The 24,288-nt window shown below is 34.4% G+C and overlaps 1 protein-coding gene across 5 annotated transcripts in view; it reads left to right on the forward strand.

The window, feature by feature from the left end:
- Positions 1 to 24,288, forward strand: part of SLC38A4 (solute carrier family 38 member 4) — a 132,768-nt gene that overhangs the window by 84,794 nt on the left and 23,686 nt on the right. For 4 of the 5 annotated variants that reach the window (XM_072654238.1, XM_072654240.1, XM_072654239.1 and 1 more), the window contains 11 exons: positions 11,633 to 11,852; positions 13,404 to 13,494; positions 14,089 to 14,204; positions 16,296 to 16,369; positions 17,647 to 17,739; positions 20,358 to 20,439; positions 20,532 to 20,614; positions 20,728 to 20,786; positions 21,764 to 22,030; positions 22,170 to 22,249; positions 23,794 to 23,894. In XM_072654238.1, the coding sequence (XP_072510339.1) occupies positions 11,719 to 11,852; positions 13,404 to 13,494; positions 14,089 to 14,204; positions 16,296 to 16,369; positions 17,647 to 17,739; positions 20,358 to 20,439; positions 20,532 to 20,614; positions 20,728 to 20,786; positions 21,764 to 22,030; positions 22,170 to 22,249; positions 23,794 to 23,894 (1,180 nt within the window). In that variant the 5' untranslated portion in view covers positions 11,633 to 11,718. The remainder of the gene's footprint in view (positions 1 to 11,632; positions 11,853 to 13,403; positions 13,495 to 14,088; positions 14,205 to 16,295; positions 16,370 to 17,646; positions 17,740 to 20,357; positions 20,440 to 20,531; positions 20,615 to 20,727; positions 20,787 to 21,763; positions 22,031 to 22,169; positions 22,250 to 23,793; positions 23,895 to 24,288) is intronic. The other variant, XM_072654241.1, reaches the window with a different exon arrangement.

The raw sequence follows: 24,288 nt of genomic DNA on the forward strand, positions 1-24,288 counted from the left end.
TGCATTCCCAATCAGTGATTCTTTTGTTTCTTTGGTGAAGTTTAATACCATGGTTTTAAGTTTTTCCACTCTGACAATTATTTCTGCTATGAAAGTCATAAACATAACTTTCATAATTATTATTTCTCCCTTAATTCATTTAGGAACATCCTGCTGTGGTTTCGTACTAGCTTAATATTCCACCAAGTCCTCTGGCTTGTCAAGTGTTGATCATTTTCCTTATCTTGCAATATATAATCATAGATATCTTGCTGTTTAGCTGATTTGGAGGTCATATTCCCTTCTCATGTTATTATTTTCCCTATCTGCTTGTGTTCAAGATATTTAACTGACTTTTCTTCCTTTTAAAATCTTTGGTACATTCAGTATCTTTTATTTTTATTCCCCTATTTCTCACTTCTTAAAAATTAAATGAGTTACAGGAAAAATAGACTCTAAAATTATACTCAAATTATCACTCTCAGAACTAGATATATCTAAATATCAAATAAAAAAGAAAGAAGGTTCGGAGATGAATAGAAGTTTGGAAAAGTTAGGTATGATAGATTTCTGGAGAACATTTCATAGGAATAGAAAGGAATATAGCTATTCTAAGTGGTATATGGCACCATCACAAAAATTGAACATTAGGGCTTAAAAAACTCACAAGCAAATGCAGAAAAGAAGAAACAGTAAATTCATCTTTTTCTAATCATAACACAAGAAACAATAAAGGATCTTTGAAGTGTAAATTAAATATCAGTTGGAAACTAATCTAAGCATAAAAAAATGAGTAGATAACAACATAATAACCTGTCAAAACAGTACTTCAAGGAAAATTTATATTTCTTAACCCTTTCATCACTAAAAGAAAGAGCAGATTAATGAATTGATCATGCACCTATAAATAGAAAAAAACAAATTCAAAATCCTTGATTAAACAAAAAAGCCTTGAAAATCAAAGGAAAGTTTGACAAACTGAAGGTAAAAGTTATTGAACTAACAAAAATAGGAGCTTTTAAAAATACTATAAAATAGTTAAAATACTGGCTCATTTTATTTAAAAGAGGAAGAAAACCAAGATACCAGTAACAAAAAATGAAAAGGTGAATTAACAACTAAGGAAGAAAAAATAAAAACAATTATTAAGAGCTATTTTGACCAACTATAACCAATAAAACAGATAACCTAAATGCAATAGATATTTACAAAAATATAAATTGTTCTGATGAGCAGAGCAGGAAATAGAATACTTAAATTAAATACTATATTGGAAAAATGAATTGAATAAGTCATGAATAAAATTTCCAAGAAAAATATCCCATGATCAGATAGATTTACAAGCAAATTCTAACAGACATTTCAGGAACAATTAATTTCAATACTACATAAACTATTTGAAAAAATTTGTATATAAAGGAATCCTACCACATTCTTTCTATGGCAGAATATGGTCTTTATCCCTAAACCTAGGAGAGTCAAAAAAGAGAATGAAAACTACAGACCAATTTCCCTAATGATTATCGATGCATAAGTTTTAAGTGTTTGCAAAGAGATTATATATGCGAAAGGTGATATATATCACTGTGTCTACAGTGAATTTAAATCAGAAATCCAGAAATACAGCTCAATATTAGGAAAAAAATCTATAGGTATAATTGACTTTATCAATAACAAAAACAACAAAAATCATATTTCAATAGATGCAAAAAAAGGTTTTTGACAAACTACAACACTTATTCCTGTTAAAAACAACAGAAAGCACAAGAACTTTTCCTTAAAAATGAAAAGTAATATCTATTTAGTAACAAGATCAAACATTATCTTCAATGGGGATAAGCTAGAAACCTTTCTAATAAGATCAAAGATGAAACAATGTTCAGTATTATCCTTATTTTTCAACATTGTACCAAAAGTGCTAGTTATAGCAATAAGACAAGCAAGAGAAAATGAAGGAATAGGTAAGGAAAGAAGAAACAAAATTAAATTTTTTTGTAGATGTGATCATTAACCTAGAGAACCATGGAGAACCAACTTAAAACTGATCAAAATAATTAATAATTTCAGTAAAGTTGCAGGATAAACTCAACATAAACCATCAGCATTTCAGAATATCACCAATAAAATTCATCAGAAAGAAATATAGAATAAGATATTCAAGTTAAAATAACTACAGATAGTACAAAATATCTGCCAAGACACACAGGAACTCTTTGAACATAATTACAAAGCACAAGTACAAATAAAAAGAGATCTAAACAGAGAAATATTAATTATTCTTGGGTAGGCCAGGCAACTATAATAAAATGACTATACTATCAAAATTATTAATTAGGTATTCAGTGCCACATCAATCAAACCAATAAAGAATTACCTTATTGAACTAAAAAAAAATTGATATATTCCTTTGGAGCAACAAAAGGTCAAGAATATCAAGGAAATTAATGAAAAAAAATCCAAAGAAAAACAAAAAGAAGGAGACCTGGCAGTCAGTACCAGAACCAAACCATATTACAAAACTGTAATTGTCAAAACAACTTGATACTGGATAAGAAAAGGAGAGACTGATCAGTGGAAAAGATTGGGTCAAAAAATACAAAGGCAAATGTACATAGCAACCTTGTGCTTGATAAACTTAAAGATCCCACCTACTGGGGCAAGAACTCATTATTTGACAAAAATTGTTGGGAAAACTGGAAAGAAGTCTGACAAAAATGAAACAGAGATCAACATCTTGTGCTATGTATCTAGATAAGCTCAAAATAGGTGCATGATTTAGACATAAAAGGTGATGTAAGCAAATTAGTGTGGCAGGGAAGAAACACTTCTTAGATTTATGGATAAGGAAAGTATACATGACCAAACAAAAGAAAGAGAGGTTCATGGGAATTTAAATGGATAATTTTGATTATAAAAATAATTATATAAATACATATTAAATAAATTAAAATTACATTAAAATTTAAGTTAAAAATTAAAATTAAAGTAATTAAAATTTAATTTAATTAAAAATTAAATAAATGGATTATGTAACATCAAAAAGTTTTTGCACTAATGTTTAATGCTGCTAAAATTGGAAGAAAAATCAGTGACTGGGGTGTGGAGCCAAGATGATGGAGTAAGAAGCAGGGACCTGCTCTCTCCCAAACCCCTCAAAAAACCTGACTCTAAACAAATTGTAGAGCAGAAGTCAAAAAATGACAGACAGAAGCAAATTTCCAGTCCAAAACAGTGTGGAAGGTTGACAGGAAGGGTCTATCGCACCAGGTTGGGAGTAGAGCACAGTTCAGCATGTGGTGGACAGAGCAGGAGCAGGCCTTAGGGAACTGAATGGTGGGTGGGTGACTGCTGTAGAGTCCAGACTTCTCAACCCACAAATACTAAAGACAGCGTCAAAGATCAATGGGAAGGGTCTCTCACCTGGCTGAGAGGGAAGTATTGTTTGGCCCCAGCCCCCAGGGTCGTGGCAGTCACTGCTGAAACTGCAGCTGCTTCTAGAGACCTCCACTTAACAAAGCTCTAAAGTCAAGTAATTGGCTGGGAAAATGAAACAACATTATTCTTACTTTCTTGGTGAAGAGATACTTTCTTACATCATTGGTGATGAGGAAGATCAAAACATACAGCCAGAAGAAGACAACAAAGCCAAAGCTCCTGCATCCAAAGCCTCTAAGAAATATATGAATTGGTCTCAAGCCATGGAAGAGTTCCAGAAGGATTTTGAAAATCAATAAGAGAAGTAGAGCAAAAATTGGGAAGAGAAATGAGAGTGATGGAAGAAAATCATGAAAAACGAGTCAACAGCTTGCTAAAGGAAATCCACAAAAATGCTGAAGAAAAGACAGTGACTGGGGAAAAAATCTTTGCAACAAGTGTCTTTGATAAAGATACATATCTAAAATATATAATGAACTAAACCTAATTTACAAAAACAAGAGCCATTCCCCAACTGAAAAATTATCAGAGGATGTAAGTAGGAAGTTTTCAGTTGAAAAAAATTAAAGATATCAACAAATATATAAAAATGCTCTAAATCACTAATAGTTGGAGAAATACAAATTAAAACAACTCTAAGGTACCACCTCAAATCCATCAGGTTGGCTAAAATGACAAAAAAATGGAAATAGCAAATACTGGAGGGGATATGCGAAAATACGCACACTATTGCACAGTTGATGAACTAGTCCAAAGCACTCTGCAAAGCAATTTGGAACTGGACTTTTAAACTGTAAATGTTCTGTGAACCAGCAATACCACTAATGCATTTCCTTAAGGAAATCCCTCAAAAGAGGAAAAGGACCCATATATAAAAAAAATTGTAGTAGCTCTTTTTGTGATCCAAAGACTGGACATTGATGTTTCCAATGGAATGTTCATCAATTTGGGAATGGTGGAATAAATTACGGTATATGAATATGATGGAATACTATTGTGTTGCAAAGAATGAAAAAGGGGATGGTTTCTGAAAAACCTGGAAAGACCTAAATTATACAAAATGAAGTGAATAGAACTAGTAGAATAATCTACACAGTAACTCGTTATTGTAATCAATTAATAAACATCTATTAAGAGCTTAGTACATGCCAGGCACTGTGCTAAGCACTGGGGATACAAAATGAGTCAAAAGAAAGTCCCTACTCTCAGGGAGCTTGCAATCTAATGGCAAAGGAAACATGCAAATAAATATTTACAAAGAAATCTGTTTACAAAATAAATAGAAAACAATGAACAGAGGGAAAGCAGTAAGATTAAGAAGCCTTGGGGAAAAACTTCCTGCAGAAGATGGAATTTTAGTTAGGACCTGAAAGAAGTCAAGGATATTAGTAGTTGAAGCAGAGGAAGGAGAGCATTCCTGGCATGAGGTAAGCCAGAGAGAATGCCCAGAGCTGAGATAAAGCGTCATTCCTGGAACAGCCAGAAAGTTAGTGTCACTGGATTAAAGAGTAAGTATTGGGGAATAAGGTATAAGAAGACTGGCAAGGTAGAATGAGGTCATATTATAATGGACTTTGAGTCATCTACCACAATTCCAGCAGACTAAGGATGAAATGTGCTATCCGCCTCCAGACAGACAATTGATGAACTCATCCAAGCATAATTTTTTCTCTTTATTTTTCTTGAATTTTGGGGTGGCAGAGGAAGGGAAGAGTATGGCTAATGTGGGAATTTGTTTTGCAGGATTACATACATGTCAGAAATTTCATTTTTCTTGGCTTCTCATTGGATAGGAGCAGGAGCTGAATAGTCATTACTTTAAAGATATCTGTAAGGAAATAGCACCTCCACTTCTATATCTTGAACTGATCTTCAGTGAAATAAGCTTGTATGAGAAAACCCTTTTTGCTAAGGGGAGAATTTAAGCCAAACTCCCACCCTCCATGTCACCCCATACCTTCTACCCACATGTCCTTGATGTAGCCTATGACCAAGCAGATCTCAAATCTAATCACTCATCCATGTCATAATCCTGTAAATAGTTGAAAACCTTGTTCATATTCCCCTGAATCTTCTCAAAAATAAGTTCCTACTTCCTGTAATTGATTATTAAATGATGTAATTGCAAACAATATAACCTTTCCAGTTGCCCTCTTTTGTGCATGCTCCATTTCATCAAAGTTCTTCCTAAAGTAACGCTCAGAAGTTGAATGTGATGCTCAGTGTGATACTGACCATTATAAATTACAGTAGTATCGTCATTTCATTTTAATACTTTTTTTAATGAAGTCTGATTCTACCAGCTGTTGACTTACTTTGAGTTTAAAGTTGAGTAAAATCTCCCTTTTTTCACATAGACTGCCACCTAGATACACTTCCCACATCTTATACTTTTGCAGTTTAATTGTTGAATCCAAATAAAAACATCGATCAAATTTCATTTTAAAACAATATTGCTGTTACTGTATACAGCGTTCTCTTAATTCTGCTCATTTTACTCTTCATTATTTTGTGCAAGTCTTTCCACGTTTTTTAAAATCCTTGAGCTCATCATTTCTTATAGTACAGTAGTATTCCATCACTATCATGTACCACAACTTGTTCAACCATTTCCAATTGATGAGCATCCCTGCAATTTCTTATTCTTTGCCACCACAAAGTGAGCTGCTATAAATTTTTTAGAATATTTTAGTTCTTTTCCTTTTTTCTTAATCATCTTTGAAAATAGACCAAGTAGTGGTATTGCTGAGTCATAGGGTATTGGTTATTTAATAACTTTTTGGGCATAGTTCCAGATTGCTCTCCAAAAAAAGGTTGCATCAGTTCATGATTCTACCAATACTGAATTAGTGTTCCAAGTTTGATCAAATAAATTATTTTGTCTATTATAAATACTCAAATTAATTATAAAGGACCTATGAGGACACTGTTTACATCCAGGGAAAGAACTGACAAATAGAAGAATGTATAGCATAATTTTGCATATATATATATATAAACACATATATGTATACACATGCATATGTATGCACATTAATACATATATATGTATATATACACACATACATATATGTATACACACATACATACTTGTGTCCAATAGTAGCCATCTCTAGGGTAAAGGGGAGGGAAGAAAAAGGCAAAAAAAGAAATCTATATGATAATTTTATTGTACATTTGAAAGGAATAGCAAGGTATGCATAGTAGATTTGCAGTGTCATGTGCAATTTTTTAAAAAAAAATTTGATTCAAATACCAGAACTCAAATACAAAATAGAGAAAAGAAAAAGAAACATATAAACTTAAATATTGAAACTTAAATGCAAAGAAAAGGGGAAAAAGCATGTCATGTGCACAACAGAACATAAGAGAGGATTCAAAATATATAGTAATAAATTCACATTTCCAGAAAGCCTGTATGAGAAATACTACACACTGTATTGAGAGCTGTCCATCTTTTCTCTGCTTCCTTGTAAGTTTTCTTTTGTTCTCTGCTGTGCCCTTTTTACTTGGTTCTTTTTTCCTTCTTCCTCATACCACATTTCCAGGCTACAATTAAGTGCAGATATATCTAGATCTAGACATATAGATACATAGTACATATATCGACATCACCTTCTTTAACAAATTCTACTCCTGATCTTTGTTCTTATGTTTGCGTGTATCTCTTATTTCCTATCCCTCCTGACTCCTCTACTTTACTTCTTCCTCCTACCTTGCCTTTCTATTACTTAGCCTACCCTCCTTCCAAGGATTTCTCCTCTATCCTCCCATTCTCATAAATCTAAACACCCTTCTATAACTCCTTTTAACCTATTCCCTTACCCTCCCCTCCAAAGAGTCCTCCCTTATCTTCCCTAGGACCCTTCCCTTATCCTCCCATTCCCATTGATTGAAACACCTATACGCCCCTTTAACTTATTCCCTCACCCTCCCATCTAGAGATCCTTCCCTTATCTTCTCCCCACTCCCTATTCCCTTTTCATTTTATTTTTTTTAATTTGGAAGACTTTTATACTCATATATATATATATATATATATATATATATATATATATATATATATATATATATATATATATATATATATACACACACACATATACATATATACATACACATACACATATATCTACCTACCTTTATCTCTTTTTTTAATCTCTATATCTGTCTACATCTACATCTATATTGTCCCCTCTTATACCCATTCCTGATGAAAGTAGGCTTCCAGAACTAACAGTCCTCCTACCCCATCTAATTCTTCTGGCCATCTCATTTGTATAAAATAGATGCTGTTTTTAACTGTTCCTAAATGGTTTTAGTTTTTAAAGTCATATCATACTCAGATCTACCCCAGTTTTTCTTACAAACTAACCAGTTACTAATGACAATCTTAGACATAGGTTTTACATTTTATATACATAACAGGTAAGTGATCTAACCTTATTGAATCTCTTGTAATAAATCTTGGTATGTACCTTATGTTTCTCTTCACTCTTGAATGCTAAATATTTTAAATTACGATTTTTTAAAACTAAGTCCTGAGAGTCTGACCATTTTTTTCCATTCAGGATCACGCTTAATTTTGCTGGGGATGATATTTTTGGCTACAATTCTTTTGCTCTTTGATATATGTAGTGTCTCAAGAACTGAGCTTCTTTAGTGCTGGGTTTTGTGTGATTCTAATTGTGATACTGTCATATTTAATTTTTCTCTTGTTCTTTTTAAATTTGTTTTTCCCAATTTATTTATTTATTTTGGTTTTCAACATTCATTTCCACAAAATTTTGACTTCCAAATTTTCTCCTCATCTTTCCCCTACGCCCACCCCAAAACACTGTGCATTCTGATTACCTCTTCCCCCAATCTGCCCTCCCTTCTATCACACCCCTCCTTTCCCTTATCCTCATCTTTTCTCTTCTCTTGTAGGGCAAGATAGATTTTTATTCCCCATTACCTGTATTTCTTATTTCCCAGTTACATGCAAAAACAAACCTCAACATTTGTGCCTAAAATTTTGAGTTCCAACTTCTCTCCTTTCCTCCCTCTCCACCCATCCTGACTGAGAAGGTAAGCAATTCAATATAGGCTATATATGTGTAGTTTTGCTAGACTTCCATAATTAATAGTAACGTTGTGAAAGACTACCTATATTTCCCTCTATCCTATCCTGCCCCACATTTATTCTATTCTCTCTTCTGACCTTATCCTCCCTAAAAGTGTTTACTTCCAATTACCCTCCTCCTCTCATTTGCCCTCCCTTCTATCATCCCCCCATATTTCACTTATCCCTTTCTCCCCTACTTTCCTGTAGTGTAAGATAGATTTTCATACCAATGGGCATGTTATTCTCTCCTTAAGTCAAATGTGATGAAAGTAAGCTTCCCTTTTTCCCTCTCACCTTCACCTTTTCCCTTCCATTGAAAAAGCTTTTTCTTGCCTTTTTCATGAGTGATAATTTGCCCTATTTCATTTCTCCCTTTCTCCTCCCAATATATTACTCTCTCATCCCTTTATATGTATGTATGTATGTATGTATGTATGTGTGTGTGTATGTATGCTCCAACTACCCAAATGGTGAGAAAAGTTTCAAGAGTTACAAATATTATCTTTCCATGTAGGAATGTAAACAGTTCTACTTTAGTAAGTCCCTTAGTATTTCCCTTTCCTGTTTACCTTTTCATACTTTTCTTGATTCTTGTGTTTGAAAGTAAAGTTTTCTATTCAACACTGGTCTTTTCATTAGGAATGCTTGAAAGTCTTCTACTTCATTGAAGGATCATTTTTTTTCCCTTGAAGTATTATGCTCAGTTTTGCTTGGTAGGTGATTCTTGGTTTTAGTCCTAGTTCCTTTGACTTCTGGAATATCATATTCAAAGCCCTTGAATCCCTCAATGTAGAAGCTGCCAGATACCATGTCATCCTAGTTGTATTTCCACAATACTCAAATTGTTTCTTTCTGGCTGCTTGCAATATTTTCCCCTTGATCTAGGAACTCTGGAATTTGGCTACAGTACTCCTGGGAGATCCAGATCAGTTGCTCAATTGCCCCAGGGGCTTTAGGCCAGGGCTCCAACGATGGAAATTGCTGCTGCCTGGGGCTGGGGCTAGACTGCTGCATTCCCTTCTCACCCAAGAGAAAGGGCTTTCTCACTGACCTTTGAAGATGTCTTTGGCATTTATGAATTGAGGAATCTGGCACCCACAGCTGCTGCCAGTGGCATGGAGACTGGAAGCCTGCTCCAATCCTGTCCTTGCTGTGGCATGGCCTATACTGGGCTGCACTCTGCTTTACACCTCTCTTGTTCTTAATATTTTATCCTTGAGCTGGGAGTTTTGATATTTGACTATAATATTCCTATGAATTTTCCTCATACAATCTCTTTCAAGTGGTAATCGATGGATTTTTTTCCATTTGTAATTTCTCCCTTTGTTCTAATGCTTCAGGACACTTTTTTTTTTTGATTATCGTGTCAAGATTCTTTTTTTGATCATAGCTTTCAGATAGTCCAGTTATTCTTATGTCTTCTGTTCATCTGTTCTCTTGATCACTTGTTTTTCTTATAAGATGTTTTACTTTCTTTTCTATTTTTTCATTCTTTATATTTTAGTTTATTATTTCTTGATCTCTTACACCTTTGCTGGCTTTCCCTTACCCAATTCTAATTTTCAAGGAGTCATTTTCTTCCTTAATATGCTAGATCTCCTTTTCTAATTGTTTGCCTTTCTTTTCATAATCTTATTTTTCTTGGATTGTTCTTAGTTTTTCTTTTTCTTTTCTTTTTTTAGTTTTTTCCCTCAATTTCTCTCATTTGATTTTTAATGTCTTTTTAAAGTTTTTCTATAAATTCTTTTTGGGCAGGTGACAATTTGACATTACTCTTTGAGATAGAAAGGGATTTCTTTGCTTCAGTATCCCCTCTGAGGATGAACCCTGGTCATCTCTATTCCCATGATAACTTTCTGTTGTTGGATTCTTTCTCCTTTGCATGTGCTTTTGTTTTGTTTTTTTGTTTTTTTGTAGTAATAGCTTAATTTTTGTAATCACCTCTAACCTTGGAGTATAGGGGATGGGGTCCCTGGCTTCAGATCTTCAGTTTTCTAGCCTGGAACTAAAGCCAAACTTCCAACCTCCTGTAAATGCCCACAGTCAGGAGCATCCCACCTCACTACCTCTGCACTCACCAGGCATGTACTGGTCTCTTCTTGCCCCCACTGCTCTAGGTAACACAACTGGATCTAGCTGTTTCTTGTCAGCAGAGGTTCCCTCAATCTTTCCTGGCTGAGATGCCTCACTGTCCTGAGATAAAAGTTCCTTTGCATGAGGCAGAGGCAGCCTTCCAACCCAGCTTACCCAAGGGCTTTATGTAGCTGCAGGGATTCATTTCTATTTGACTTTGACATCATTGTTCTAGATGGATTTGAGCTCTCTTCAAGATTTAGATCTCTGATCCAAAGATCCTGTTGTTTTGTGATTCCAGAATGCATAAATATTAAACATTTTAGGAGGCTCCTTGAGCTCTTTCAGCAAAAAGGAATACCATTTAGTGAGCTGAGAGAGTGGTTTTCTTTAGTGAACTGAGAGAGTGGTTTTCTTAAGTTATCCTCAGCGTAGGTGATGAGAAAAAAATCTAATAAAATAGCAAATCATAAAACTTTTATAAAAAACTATTTTTTCCTTACTTTTCTTTAAAGTATAGAGTCAAAATAGTGTAGTGATAAAGTGCTAGGTTTATCCTCAAGAATTTCTTTTCTAATACCATCTCTTAACACATACCTAGCTACTGGTCTATTAAATCAGGTATGAGTTGTAATCTTTAGGTTGCCTCAGTGTGTGTGTGTGTGTGTTTGTGTGTGTGTGTGTGTGTGTGTGTGTGTGTGTGTGTGTAGAATACCATATATACAAGTGGAATCACAAATGTACTTGAACCTTCTCAATATGCAGAAGCTTCTTTTCTTTTATACATATCTTTTTTTTTTGGAGGGGGGAATGCAAGGCAATTGGGATTAAGTGAGTTGTTCAAGGTCATACAGCTAGTAAGTGTCAAGTGTCTGAAGCTGGATTTGAACTCAGGGTCTCCTGACTCCAGGGCTAGTGCTCTATTTACTGCACCACCTAGCTGCCCTTCTTTTATATATCATTGTGATAAACTGAGCAGTTTCATATTAATTTTCTGAATCTAAGGAAACTTGGAGTTGTTTTGTATTCTTTTTGCAGAACAGTTTTCAGAAAGTCAATCTATGCTGGGAGACTCCAGGTACAGCCATTGTTTGCACTAAAGAAGCATCTACAGAGACTAGGAAATGCTGACAGTTCAAATGGATCCTGTGGAACCGCAGAAAATCAACATCCAACTTGATGACAAAAGCAGTAGTGGAGAAAGTGTCCCAGACAGCTATATTGAGATGGTAAATTCTGTAAAGTCCCCTATTAAGAGGTATGTCATTGATAATAATTAGGGGCTGCATGGAAACTAGAGAGCAGTGTTTATGGAGACTGGAAACCAGGGATTCATTTGGAAAATTCACCTCCATTATCTTCCTGGGCTACAGGAACATAGATTTTGGTGTTCTTACTCCTGCTAGACCTTTATGAGTGCTAGAGGGACTACACCTTCAGATTTTAAAAATCTGTACACACATGGGTGTGTTTTCTCCAATGATACAGATCAAAACAATTCCAGACCTTATTCAATAGTTGATGAGCTATTGCAGTCAGAATCAGTCATCACAAATAGTTGATGAGCTACCGTAGTCAGAATCAGTCATGACAAATGGCCATGTGTGTCTGTAGGCAGACTAGTCCTTAGACTATGTTGCCAGCATCAGTTCTGCTGCCTTTATGCTCTGATGGGACCTGCCAGAGATGGCACTGTAATAGAATAGCCTTCAAAAGACTACATATCACAATGAGGTGTTAAAAGAAGACAGTGATGAAAAATTTTTTACTTGGCTAATCAAAGTATTTTATTGAACCACATATTTAAAATACTTGATAAAAAGTTTTTAAATTACTTAGGGAAAAGAAAATTGTTAACTCTATAGCACAAAATCAGAATAAAGTTCTAGATTCAGAGTCAGTACATCAGGACTCAAATAGCCTCAGTTTCTTTGGGACTTATAACACTTGTCCTACCTAATTCAAAGGATTGCTATGAGAAAGAAATAAAAAGAGGGAAGTTAAGTCACTTGCCAATGATCACACAGTCAGCATCGGAGCTGAGATTTGAACCTACATCTGTTTTCTATCTTTCCTGCAATCTTTCTGTTATCGTAGAAAATATATATTAACTAAAACTTAACCATTAACATTTGGCTCAAGAAGGGAGAGGAAACGGGAAGAAGGTGGTATCCCAAAGAAGTATTTGTCTCTGTGAGGAAAGGTGATAGATAAACTAAGTTGATGAAATGCATAATCCAGAGCTGAAACTAAGAATCCTGTCATCAGGAATGAAAACAGTTTAGAGGGATTAGTAGAGGCAGTGAAGAGGGCTGATTAAATAGAGACAATACAATCATGGATGTAGTTGCACCAGGAAAAGTATTGCCTTTTCTCCCAGAAGGTACTATTTTTGCCCCCATGGGGATGGGGGTGATAGGTTTAGGAAAAAACTCACCCTGGATATAAAGAAGAGTCTGGATATGAGAGTCTGTCATACATTATGATGTGAAATTGCTGTTTCTCTATGCTGAAAGTTAAGTGAAGAGACTTTATTTAGCAGTGTGCTAAGGGTCAAGTATATATTAATAAGGTGTATGATACCAAAAATATCACTTACTCAGCCTGGGGCTAACAATAATGAAATAATAAAGGTTCTGAACTTTTATTCTGAACTTTCCAAATGACTTGGCATTCCTTTAATATCAACCGTTCTTTTCATTACTTCTGCCCCATTTTATTATTTAGATTGTCTGTAAAATAAATATGATTCCCAAGCATTTGTTGACATGTTTTGTTATTTTCTTCTTTATTTCTTGTTTGGGTTTAGTCAATTTGCTAATGATGATGATGAAAGCCAGAAGTTTCTGACAAATGGACTTCTAAGCAAAAAGAAGTTGGTAGACTATGATGAAGAACACGTAAGTTAATTCATGCTTTTAAGCACATAAAAACAGGAATCAAGGATGTCAGGGCTCTCTGAATTTCTGTGGGAAAAACAATATGACTGAAATTTTCCAAGGCTTTCATCAGCATATTCTTTGTTTATTCAGGTTTTTATTAGGATAAAGGCTTGTTTTTTTTCTGTTCACCATATGTCTGTATAATTCATTTGTGATGTTAGTTGTTTTGTAAAGAAAAAAAATGAATGTTAACTCCAATATAAGCTGAAATCATACTTAAGGCTCTAGTTTTTCTCCTTCATGATATCTTCTAAAATTTTTCTTTATTCAGATCCTATTGAAATTATGCGTAAGATTCTATATTTCCCTTCATTAGAGCAAAAGACATTTACACAAATATGCATGTACATATAAATTTATTTAGCGCTTGCTGAAATAAAATACAGTATTTCATGAAAAATCACATGGTTTTATTCCTAGAAATTCTATCTGGTCAGTCCTCAGGTTTTCCACCAGCAAATATACTATGGGAAAAATGATGAGAATGCCGGTAATCAAAATGGGGCTCTCTTCTGCAAGTGTTTGATTAGAATGCTCACTTCTTTTTTCAAGCATCCTGGAACCACATCTTTTGGAATGTCATCATTTAATCTCAGTAACGCCATTATGGGGAGTGGAATCTTAGGGCTGTCATATGCCATGGCCAACACTGGGATAATACTTTTTATGTAAGTGTCCAATATATATATTATCTTTTTCAATTATTCGATTAAAATAATCTTTGGATTAAAGGTAAACACTTGCAAAGTGTCAAGAAACGATATCATTTTTACCAACTCTTCAATAATTGAAGAAGTCTAATGATGCAAAAGTAAAACCAGCAAAATGTATGGGCTGGGACCTCATCTTCAAATCTTTATAATCCAACATAATACCTTTATAATAGCAGATTTGTTATAATTAATGTTGAAACTTGTTTGGAAATAAAAGATGAGAAAATATACTTCCTTCTTTTCAGAGTTAATGATTGTAGGACTTTGCAGCTGATTCATTAATTTTACTGAAATACTTTTTCTGTGTTTCTATTCCTACTATAAGAATGGCTCTCTGGGTAAGGAATAAGAGGGATATATTTAGAAATAAAGGCCATGTAAAAACAAAATATAAATAATTTTAAAGTTTTTGTTGAATCAACAAATGAAAAGCATTTATCAGGCATAGGGGATCACTGGGCATGTAAATACAAAAGGAAGACAAGACCTATCTAAGAGTTTATGTGCAGGGCCAGTAGGAAAATTCCAAAGTCTTCAATATGTCTCTATAGAGTAGAAGACAAGATCCAAAGGTCCTTAGGATGCATTAGCAGGTTAGACGGCATTGACCAGAGGTCTGGAGGCAGAGCTTCAGAATTAACAGTAAGGCACTGAGGAACTTGAGTGACAGAAAATGTGATGATTTTCTACCTTGCCTGGAAGATTGTAGCTGATGATTTGCAGGCCATCTACGTGATATGAGTCATCATCCCATTCTTCCAGACCACCACATGAGGGGTGAGAGGAAAGAATGGAAGAATGCCCACAAGGTCCAGGCAGCTGAGGAGATGAGAAGGGGATCAATGGAGGGGATCCATTTTAGCCTACATAGGCTGCCTTGGTAATATTAAAGTTGCTCTGAATTATCTCATCAGAGAGGCAGTGAAAAGACCTCTGGATTTGAAATCAGAAAACCTAGGTTCAAATCCTAGCTTTGATATTTATTGCCTATCTGTCCTAGACAAATCACTTAACCTCTTTGGCCCTTGGTTTCTTCATGTGCCAAAATGGCAGGGTTGCAATACATGACCTCTGAGGTCCCTCGTCTCTAAATCTGAGCCTATGAGCAGAAAGCAGGCCTGTAGAGTCTCCACTTAAAGGCCTTGCTATTTTATTAAGAGTAGTTTTGCTAAGCAGTTAATTATCCCATAGTTATTTATAAAAAGAGAGAAAATACCTGGACTATCCATGAAAACTTACACCTAAAATTTCCATTTCCTTATCTGTGAAATGGGTATGATAATACTTGCAATTATCGACTTCACAAGGTTTCTGTAAGTTATTGAGATATCACAGTTGCTTTTGTAAGTCTTTCTAAGCCTTAAAGATATGTTACATTAATTTTACTGTGATTCACGTGAAGTTCTTACCAAAAAATAATCATACCTACACATACAATAGCAACCTTTTTTATTAATTCTTTGAGTGCCTAAGACTTTCAAAAGTGAAAGAGAAATAGTTAATAATATAGTTTAATCTTAAAGTGTGTTGCACATACAGTCTTCTGCCCCCAGGATTCCCTGTTGTTAAAGATTCATAATACACTCCTATTCTTACTTTAGGCATTGCCCCAATTTTGGTGTCCATGATCTTTTAGGCTGTGCATCTGCATTCGCATGACCATTTTCTGAATGGCAGAAAGTGCTGAATTCACAATTAGAAAGCTTTTGCTAGGAATTGAAAGAAAAAGAAAAAGAAAAAGAAAAGGTAGTCAAATGAGCTTCACACATTATTGCCAATACTACTACTATATTTCCAACTTTGAGACTGAACTTGGTCAAGCTATTGAATAGGGACAGCCATTTTACTCAGATAAGCAATATGCCAATACAAAGTTTTACTCTTTAGTTAATTTTCTTTATTATAAAATTCAGTATAGCAGTAGTGAGCTTGATTCTTATACTTTAATTTCCCAGTGTATACTATGGGGTTTGGGTTTATGATATAAAGTTTCAACTGATAATACCTCGCTTATTGCTCTTTTCCTATCCTTTATTATCTTCTTAGAATCTTGCTGCTTGCTGTGGCAATATTATCACTTTATTCAGTTCACCTTTTACTGAAGACAGCCAAAGAGGGAGGTATGTCATTCTTAATATCAAATTTGTATTCCACATAGTACGTGGCTTTATGCTTTGACTTTCTTTTGAAAGAATTTTTGATCCCCAATATTTACTAATTTCCTTTGGTTTCTTGTGCTGTTTTCTTCTCAATGACAATTATCAACTTTCATTCAATGACAATTACCAAGTTTTTTGGCCAAATCAATGGATTTATGTATGATCCAAATGAAGTGAAGGGGGTTACTGGTAGATGACATGTAAAGATTTTGAATTTTAAAATCTGATATGCATAAAGATTTTAATTTAAAATTTTTTCCATGCTCTCTTGTTAAGATTGATTTTGAACTGCTACCCCTGTCTGGAGGTTATTAATTATTGTTGTTGTTTTTATTGGAATTTCTTATTTTATTTTTCTGTCTGATGTAGAGAGGAACTATAGTACAGTGAAAAGAGGACTGAATTTGGAGTCAGAAGACTCAGATTTAACTCTCTCTACTATTATGCTAGGTGGCACGGTAGAGTGCTGAATTTGGAGTCAGAAGACCTGAGTTCAAATTTAACTCTTACATATTTTGGCTGTCTGACCCTGTGCAAGTCACTTTATACCACCTTACTTAGCCAGTTTACTCATCTGTAAAAACTGGGATAATAATAGCACCTCCTTCCCAGGGTAATTGCATGGACAAAATGAAATAATATTTGTAAAGTGCTTTATAAACCTTAAAGCACAATATAAAAGCTAGCTGCTACTGCTGCTGCTGCTGCCAGATTACTTTATTACCTGTATGACATTTATTTTCTGTGGTCTTCTGTTTTTTTATTCATAAAATTGACTAGATAACTGACATTCCTTTAAGATCTGTGATAATGTGGTATTACAATATAAAAGTGCTTGAGTTTTCTTTAAAGTCTTTGGATATGATTTAAATGAAGTTGTACTATGGAAATATTTTGGGGATGAGGCTAGAACTAAGCTTTTGTTGGTATACTCTTAATTATCAATCTCCTCTACCAAAGCAGAACAGCACTTTCTCTGCAAGATACAATCTTAGAAATTTGCCTAAGGCACTGAGAGGTTACTAAGTGATTTACACGATATTTGTAAGAAGTGGGAAGAGGGCCTTGGTCTTCCTGACACTGAAGTCAGCTCTCTATCTACTGTGTCATAATGACTCTTTATAGAAATGTTTTAAATAATTAAAATACTTCAATGAGTCTTCCTCCCTCCCTCCCTTAATCCTTTACATCTTTTCTTTTTTCTTTTCTTCCTTCCCTTCTCTTTTTTTCAAATACAGGTTCATTAATTTATGAGAAATTAGGGGAAAAAGCATTTGGATGGCCTGGGAAAATTGGAGCTTTTGTTTCTATTATAATGCAAAATATTGGAGGTAAGGCAAATGACAAAATGTATGATACATGAGAAAGTTTACATTCAGTTGGCTGGCACAGCAGGATTATTTTATAAATGGAAAGATAACTGTTCCTCTCTTTCAGTAGCTTTATGTTTCATAAGTAAATTTGTTTCCTCCCTGACTCTTGCTTTCACTCTTTACTCTCCCCCTTTCTCTCCTCCCTACCTCTCTCTCTCCCTTCCTCCCCCTTCCCTGTCTTGTTTTCCTCCTCTTTCTTCTTTCTCTTCCCTCTGTCTCTGCATCTGTCTCTGTGTCCTTCTGTCTCTCTCACTCTTTGTCTATCTCTCTTCTCCTATAATTAGCAATATGTACAGATAAAATACCATGAAAAACAATAATAGAATTTCAAATAAGATTTAAATAGTAATTGGTTTCAAATCCTAGCTTTGGATTGACTTCTATTTAAAAAATAAAACATAAATGTACAGTATCATTTTTCACTTATTGCAAATTTAATACATTAATCTATATCTGAAGAAAGTTAGCCCTAAACATACTTCATAACTAAAAATTGTAGACATAGTTGAGGATTAGGTGTTCTTTTCTGGACCTAGACCTCTGAGGTCAAGTTATAGCACTAAGAGGAAGTCTTTGAAAAATGAACTTATATGAGATGTAGCTGGAAATATTTTGCTTTAAGGTACTGTGCTTCTGGGTACCTGAGCAAAAGGTCCAAACAGTTTCAATCTCTAAAGCTTCCCTGACCCATCTAGAACATGTACTCTGAAGCTTTTTGTCTCCAACTTCTCAAGTTGTGACTCTCAGCAGTGGCAAACTCCCTGGGGAACATTGGGGCTTTAATTAGGACGTTATTATCCATTAAGATGGCCCAATATATCTTAGGAAAGGAGAAGGAAAACAGGTTTGGGTTTTGTTTGTTTATTTCGAGGTCCTCAACTCTCCCTGCTTCTCTTATTCAGTAATTTTTAGAAATTACCTAGTAATTCTAGTATTTTTAAAAAATGAAATACTGGGTAAATAAGAAAGTTTATTTTCTTTCCTACATATGTTATACTGATACTACAGTATTGGATTAGAATAATTTTTTGGAATCAAGAAAACAAATATTTCATTCATCTTGCTGGTATTTGCACCAAATTTATATGATTCAATTAAAGTAATTTAAATTTGGTTCTTTTGTAAGTTTTAAAAATGGCTAATTACTAAGAGTTTAATTGCATAGTATCATAGTATCATACTCAGTTTTTTTGTTATAATAGCTAAAATAATTTGGCGTATGATTCTAGCAATTGCATCCAATGAACTGTGTGGCAAACCCAACTATTGCTTACTGTCCGGTAATTATTAATGTTGAAAAATGGAATTGGTCTATTTGCTGTCATATTCACACAACTATATGAAGTATGACCAATAAGCTGAGATTTTTTTTGCCACTTTAAAATCAGAGATTCAGAGTTGGAAGAGAATTCAGATGCCAAGCTCATACCCAAACATAACTTACCAAATGGGGTCTGAGCAGGACTAAGTGCAACAGAACTATTACTAACCTTTTTCTGGATGTTATGTATCAGCTATATAAATTCATAGATGCTAAGTGTTTTCTAGCTATGTATTAATTTAAATATGCATATTTCTATCTGTCTATATGTTTGTGTCTATGAAGGTTCCACAACAATGTGATGTGTGGTTTACTAGCATAAGAAAAGAGAATGACTTAGGGAGAACCAAATGTATAATGTATTTAGAAACAGTGGTTTAAAACATTTGTTTTTTCCTGCCTTTGGAGTGGTGTGTTAATCATTAATACTACAATTTTTGTACTGAACTAACCTACCTCATATTCAAATCTGTATCTGAAGCAAAATTACTTTGGGAATGTCTAGGTTTGGGAAGAGAGTCACAGTGGCTCAATAGTAAGGGGATGACTAAATGGTTCTAGAAGGGGGCACTTTGCCATTTTCACAGTGCAGGTGCACCCTGTGTTTTTAGAGAAGATATTATCTATATTATATGGCATTTTAAAATTTATCTTGTTGAATATTTCCCAATTATGTTTTATCTGGTTTGGGCCACATGTTTGATACTTCTGCTCTAGAGAATCATGAAGAAAGATGTGAAATAGGGAAGAAATATGGAAACATGTATCTCCCCTATATCAGCAGCCTAGGACAGAGCCTCTTCCATAAAAATATCTCTGATTTCATGATGATGAGCACACCCTCTAGAAATATAAATTACAACTCCTCCATGCCTTAGTAGATGACTCCTCATGAGTTACCATGACCTAAATTGTCACTACTAGATGGTGGCCAGTTTTTTAGTGGTAAAACTTTCCAGACTTACCAAAGCTGGTCATCACATGACTGAAACAGAATATTACTGTCCCTGACCTTGAAGCTTTTCCAACTTGGTAAGACATATTAGAACTTACATTCTCTTATGATAACCTTAACAAACCCAGGGTCATATCATATGTCATGATAAAGCATTGTAGCAGGACTTTGTGTCATATAAGAAGAAAATATGTGCTTGATACCATTACCTGTTCTGAGTTAGTCTATGCTTTTAATGTTATCCACTGTTCTTCACTGAATCCTAATGACCCTAAGTTGTTCATTTTCCCCTCATTTCAGCAATGTCAAGCTACCTCTTTATTATTAAATATGAACTGCCTGAAGTAATCAGGACATTCATGGGACTTGAAGAGAATACTGGGTATGTTCTTATATTCTTTCTATGACTTCGACTAAATCAGTCTATTTGACCTTTTCAATTGCTACTATACCTTTCTTCTTTTTCTCTTTTAGAGAATGGTACCTCAATGGCAACTACCTCGTTATATTTGTGTCTATTGGGATTATTCTTCCACTTTCTCTTCTTAAAAATTTAGGTAAATTTATTTCCCAACTGAAACTTTTATTCATATTGCTTCTCCTGGTTTGATTATATAGACTGTACCTTGGTAATGATTATTGACCAAATAATTTTTCTCCTTTTTTGTAGGTTACCTTGGTTATACCAGTGGATTTTCTCTTAGCTGCATGGTATTTTTTGTCAGTGTAGTAAGTGATTTTTCTCTATGGCTCAATACAGTATGAATTTCAGATATTTTGATTATGTATCATGAAATAGATCTCATAGATAACAGTTTTTTTCATGACCATTTTGAATGATGAGGAAAAAATCTCATGATTTGAAAATAGATGAAGTAGAATACCAATACAATTACTGAATGACATGATACTTTGGTAAGACAGGAGAAATATTTCCATCAGAGTCAGTCAGGGACCCTTCCCTCCTTCCGAAGGTGGGGGAAAGTCATTAGCAAGCTCAAAGGAAAAGTAGGTATGCACAATATCAGCCCCCATAATCCTAACATTTTGATGATGATGGAATAGAATAAAATCAAATGAAATAGTGCATATGAAATGCTTCAAAAACTTTAAAGTTCTCCCTTTTCTTTTCTTCCTCCTTTTGCTCTCCTTTGCTGCTTCCCTTTCCCTTTCTTCCGTCTCCCTTTCCTATTCTGCCTTTCCATATTTCCCCTCCATTTCTCCTCTTCTCCTTTCCTTCTGTCCTCACATATCTCCAAGAAAAGAAGATGCAAAGGGGCCGTTAGATTGAGATCAAACTTTCACTTCTATTTCATTCATTTTCAACTCATTAGACGTTTTTCCTTCACATTAATTTTTTAAAATGATAGTGACAATACCTTTAGTGCTGAGCGTTGTACCATACAAAACTATAGAATGTAATTGAGAGCAGGGTCAGACAGACTAGAGGTGGCTTTAGTGAACAAAAATGTCTTATACACTGACTGTGGCTGTCAGTAGTACACCCAAAATGCTGCAATTATTTCCATTAGGATAGAGAATACAAGGTATTAATAATGATAATGGGTACCTGAAAATTATATATTTATCCTTAAACTAGCAATCACAGCAGTAGATTTTTTAAATAATACATGCCACTGTCATCTTTCACAATTTTTGTCTCAACTTTTATTATATTTTCCCCCACCCCTTACATTCCAAATTAGGTGATCTATAAAAAATTCCAAATTCCTTGTCCTCTACCTGTCCTGGATCACAATGTTGGAAATATGACGTACAACAACACACTTCTGATGCACCTCAAGATGTTACCCAATAAGTCTCAGGCTACTGAAGTAAATTTCATGATGGATTATACTAAAGGAAATGCTGCAGATCTAGATGAGAAGCAAATCAAAGATTCCTTTGATGTGGAATATGAAGCACACAGTATGGACAAATGTCAACCAAAATACTTTGCATTTAACTCACGGGTAAGCTAGATTCCCTAGACTAAATCTCTGACCATCATATTGACATGACACATTAAGTTTCTGTGATGTAAGACTAGATGGCATAGTAGTATTATTCATAGTAAAAGGCTAACCAAAGTTTGTTATTTTTGTTTTTCAGACAGCCTATGCAATCCCCATTCTTGCGTTTGCTTTTGTATGCCACCCTGAGGTACTTCCAATCTACAGTGAGCTTAAAGAGTAAGGTTGCCATTGCTTTAGCTTTATAATTTGATTTTAAAATGTGTGCATCTTGTTCACATACACCCTCTGTGGAAACATAATTTTATAATTTTCCATGGACTATGTCTTATGTCACATGGGAACATGCTTTAGTAGTGAAATGCCTGGATAGATTCACTGCTCAGAGCATTCATTGCAGAAATGATAGACAATAGCTTTACTGATGACTAGTACTAAATTTTTTTAATTCAACATTTCCTGTTTGGAAATGGTTAACCATTTTGTTCTCTTTTGGACTTCATTTTCCTCATCTATAAGATGTAGTCACTGAATGGGATTCTTCATATCTACAAATTGGTTCATGAGCTCTTTCCCCATTGAAGATTAGAACCCTTCTTATATACTGGACTTATATACTGGTGGATGTGCTAGAGAGTGTAAGTGTCACAAAGTCTGTAATTAGTAGGAAACAAATGATCCTTTGTCCCAGGGTGTCAGCATCCAGGAGACACACATTTCCTCCCTGTATGTGTTGATGTCCTCTACTGAGGATTCTCTGGAGAAGAGACCACAACTTCTCCTGGCTTGACTTCACCTGTAGTGTGACTGTCCTTTTCATAAGCACTACATCCCTTTATCTCCACTGTTTTTCCTCCAAATTAAAAAAAAAGACTAATTACTAGTTCTTTTGTGTTCAGTCATTTTTTAAGTCATATCCAACTCTTTATGACCCCATTTGGGATTTTCTTGGCAAAGGTAGTTTGCCATTTCCTTCTCCAGTCATTTTTATAGATGAACAAACTTATTTGACCAGTGTGACACAACTAGTGTCTAAAAGTCAGACTTGGACTCAGGAAGAAGAGTCTTCCTGACTCCAAGCTGATCAATGTATTTCCTGTGCCACCTAGTTGCCCATTACTAGGTCTAGGTATCACCTAAAAGAATCAGATGGTGATAAGAGTTGCTTTATTTTTTAAAACTGGAGTGGTCATTTCCATGTGGGTATAGTATTTGGAACCTCAGTATGTTAAAACAAGCACTGTAATGCTCATTCTCAGAAGTTATATTTCTTCATAATTCTGGAACTTCTCATAAAAAGTATCAGTGACAATTTCTCCATTTTCACAATGATGACTTAGTTTGATAATAACATATTGGACAGTGTCCATGGATATGTATGAACTGTTTCTAAGGAGTTAGGTGTCTAAATGGGCAAATTGTCTAGTTTTGATTGCAAAATTTCTTCAATATAGCGAATAAGTTTATTTCAAAATAAAATTAATAAATTTTCTTAGGTTTGAAACTAATTTGATCTCTATGTTGGTTATTCAGTAGTCAGGTTTTTTCACACCTTCAATAAAATATTATTTAATATGAGCAAGTAGGCCAGAAATAGTATTTGAAAAAAGTTTTTCATAGTTCTCATAGAAGTCAAATTTAAATTAATATTATAAATCAACTATACACTAAGTAACTAGAGAAGAAGTTGAACAGCAACTGCCTTCACAAACTCCTCAATAGTTTGTAAAACTAGAAGTTCAGTTTGTTCTCTCCTTTTTCAGTCGGTCTCGAAAGAAAATGCAGACTGTGTCTAATATCTCCATCACAGGAATGCTCATTATGTATCTGCTTGCTGGTCTGTTTGGTTACCTTAGTTTCTATGGTAAGTCAAAGCTACATTCTTTAAAAAAAACCCTTGTCAAATCGCTTTGTAGCCTGAGTATATAGAATTGTTTTAATGATTCTAGGTAAGAAGCATGTCCTATTGGTGACCATCAGTTGGCATTTCTTCATTTACTCTTGACACTAAAAGAGTCTAGTTTATAGGTTCAAAGAATGTACCAATCCACAAACATTTTGTAAAATCCTCAGTTCCAAAGTAAATAATTTCCTTCTACGAAAGATAATCTGCATTTTTCCCTCATGGCTACTTATTTACTTCAATCCAAACTTTTTTGATATTGAATACAATAGAATATAATTATTATGCTTGTTTTCCAAATAAATATCAGAAAGTATAATAAGAACAAACTTTCTAATAACCTTGTGTACAAACC

The sequence above is a fragment of the Notamacropus eugenii genome, chromosome 3 (genome assembly GCF_028372415.1).
Source record: "Notamacropus eugenii isolate mMacEug1 chromosome 3, mMacEug1.pri_v2, whole genome shotgun sequence".
NCBI lineage: Eukaryota > Metazoa > Chordata > Mammalia > Diprotodontia > Macropodidae > Notamacropus > Notamacropus eugenii.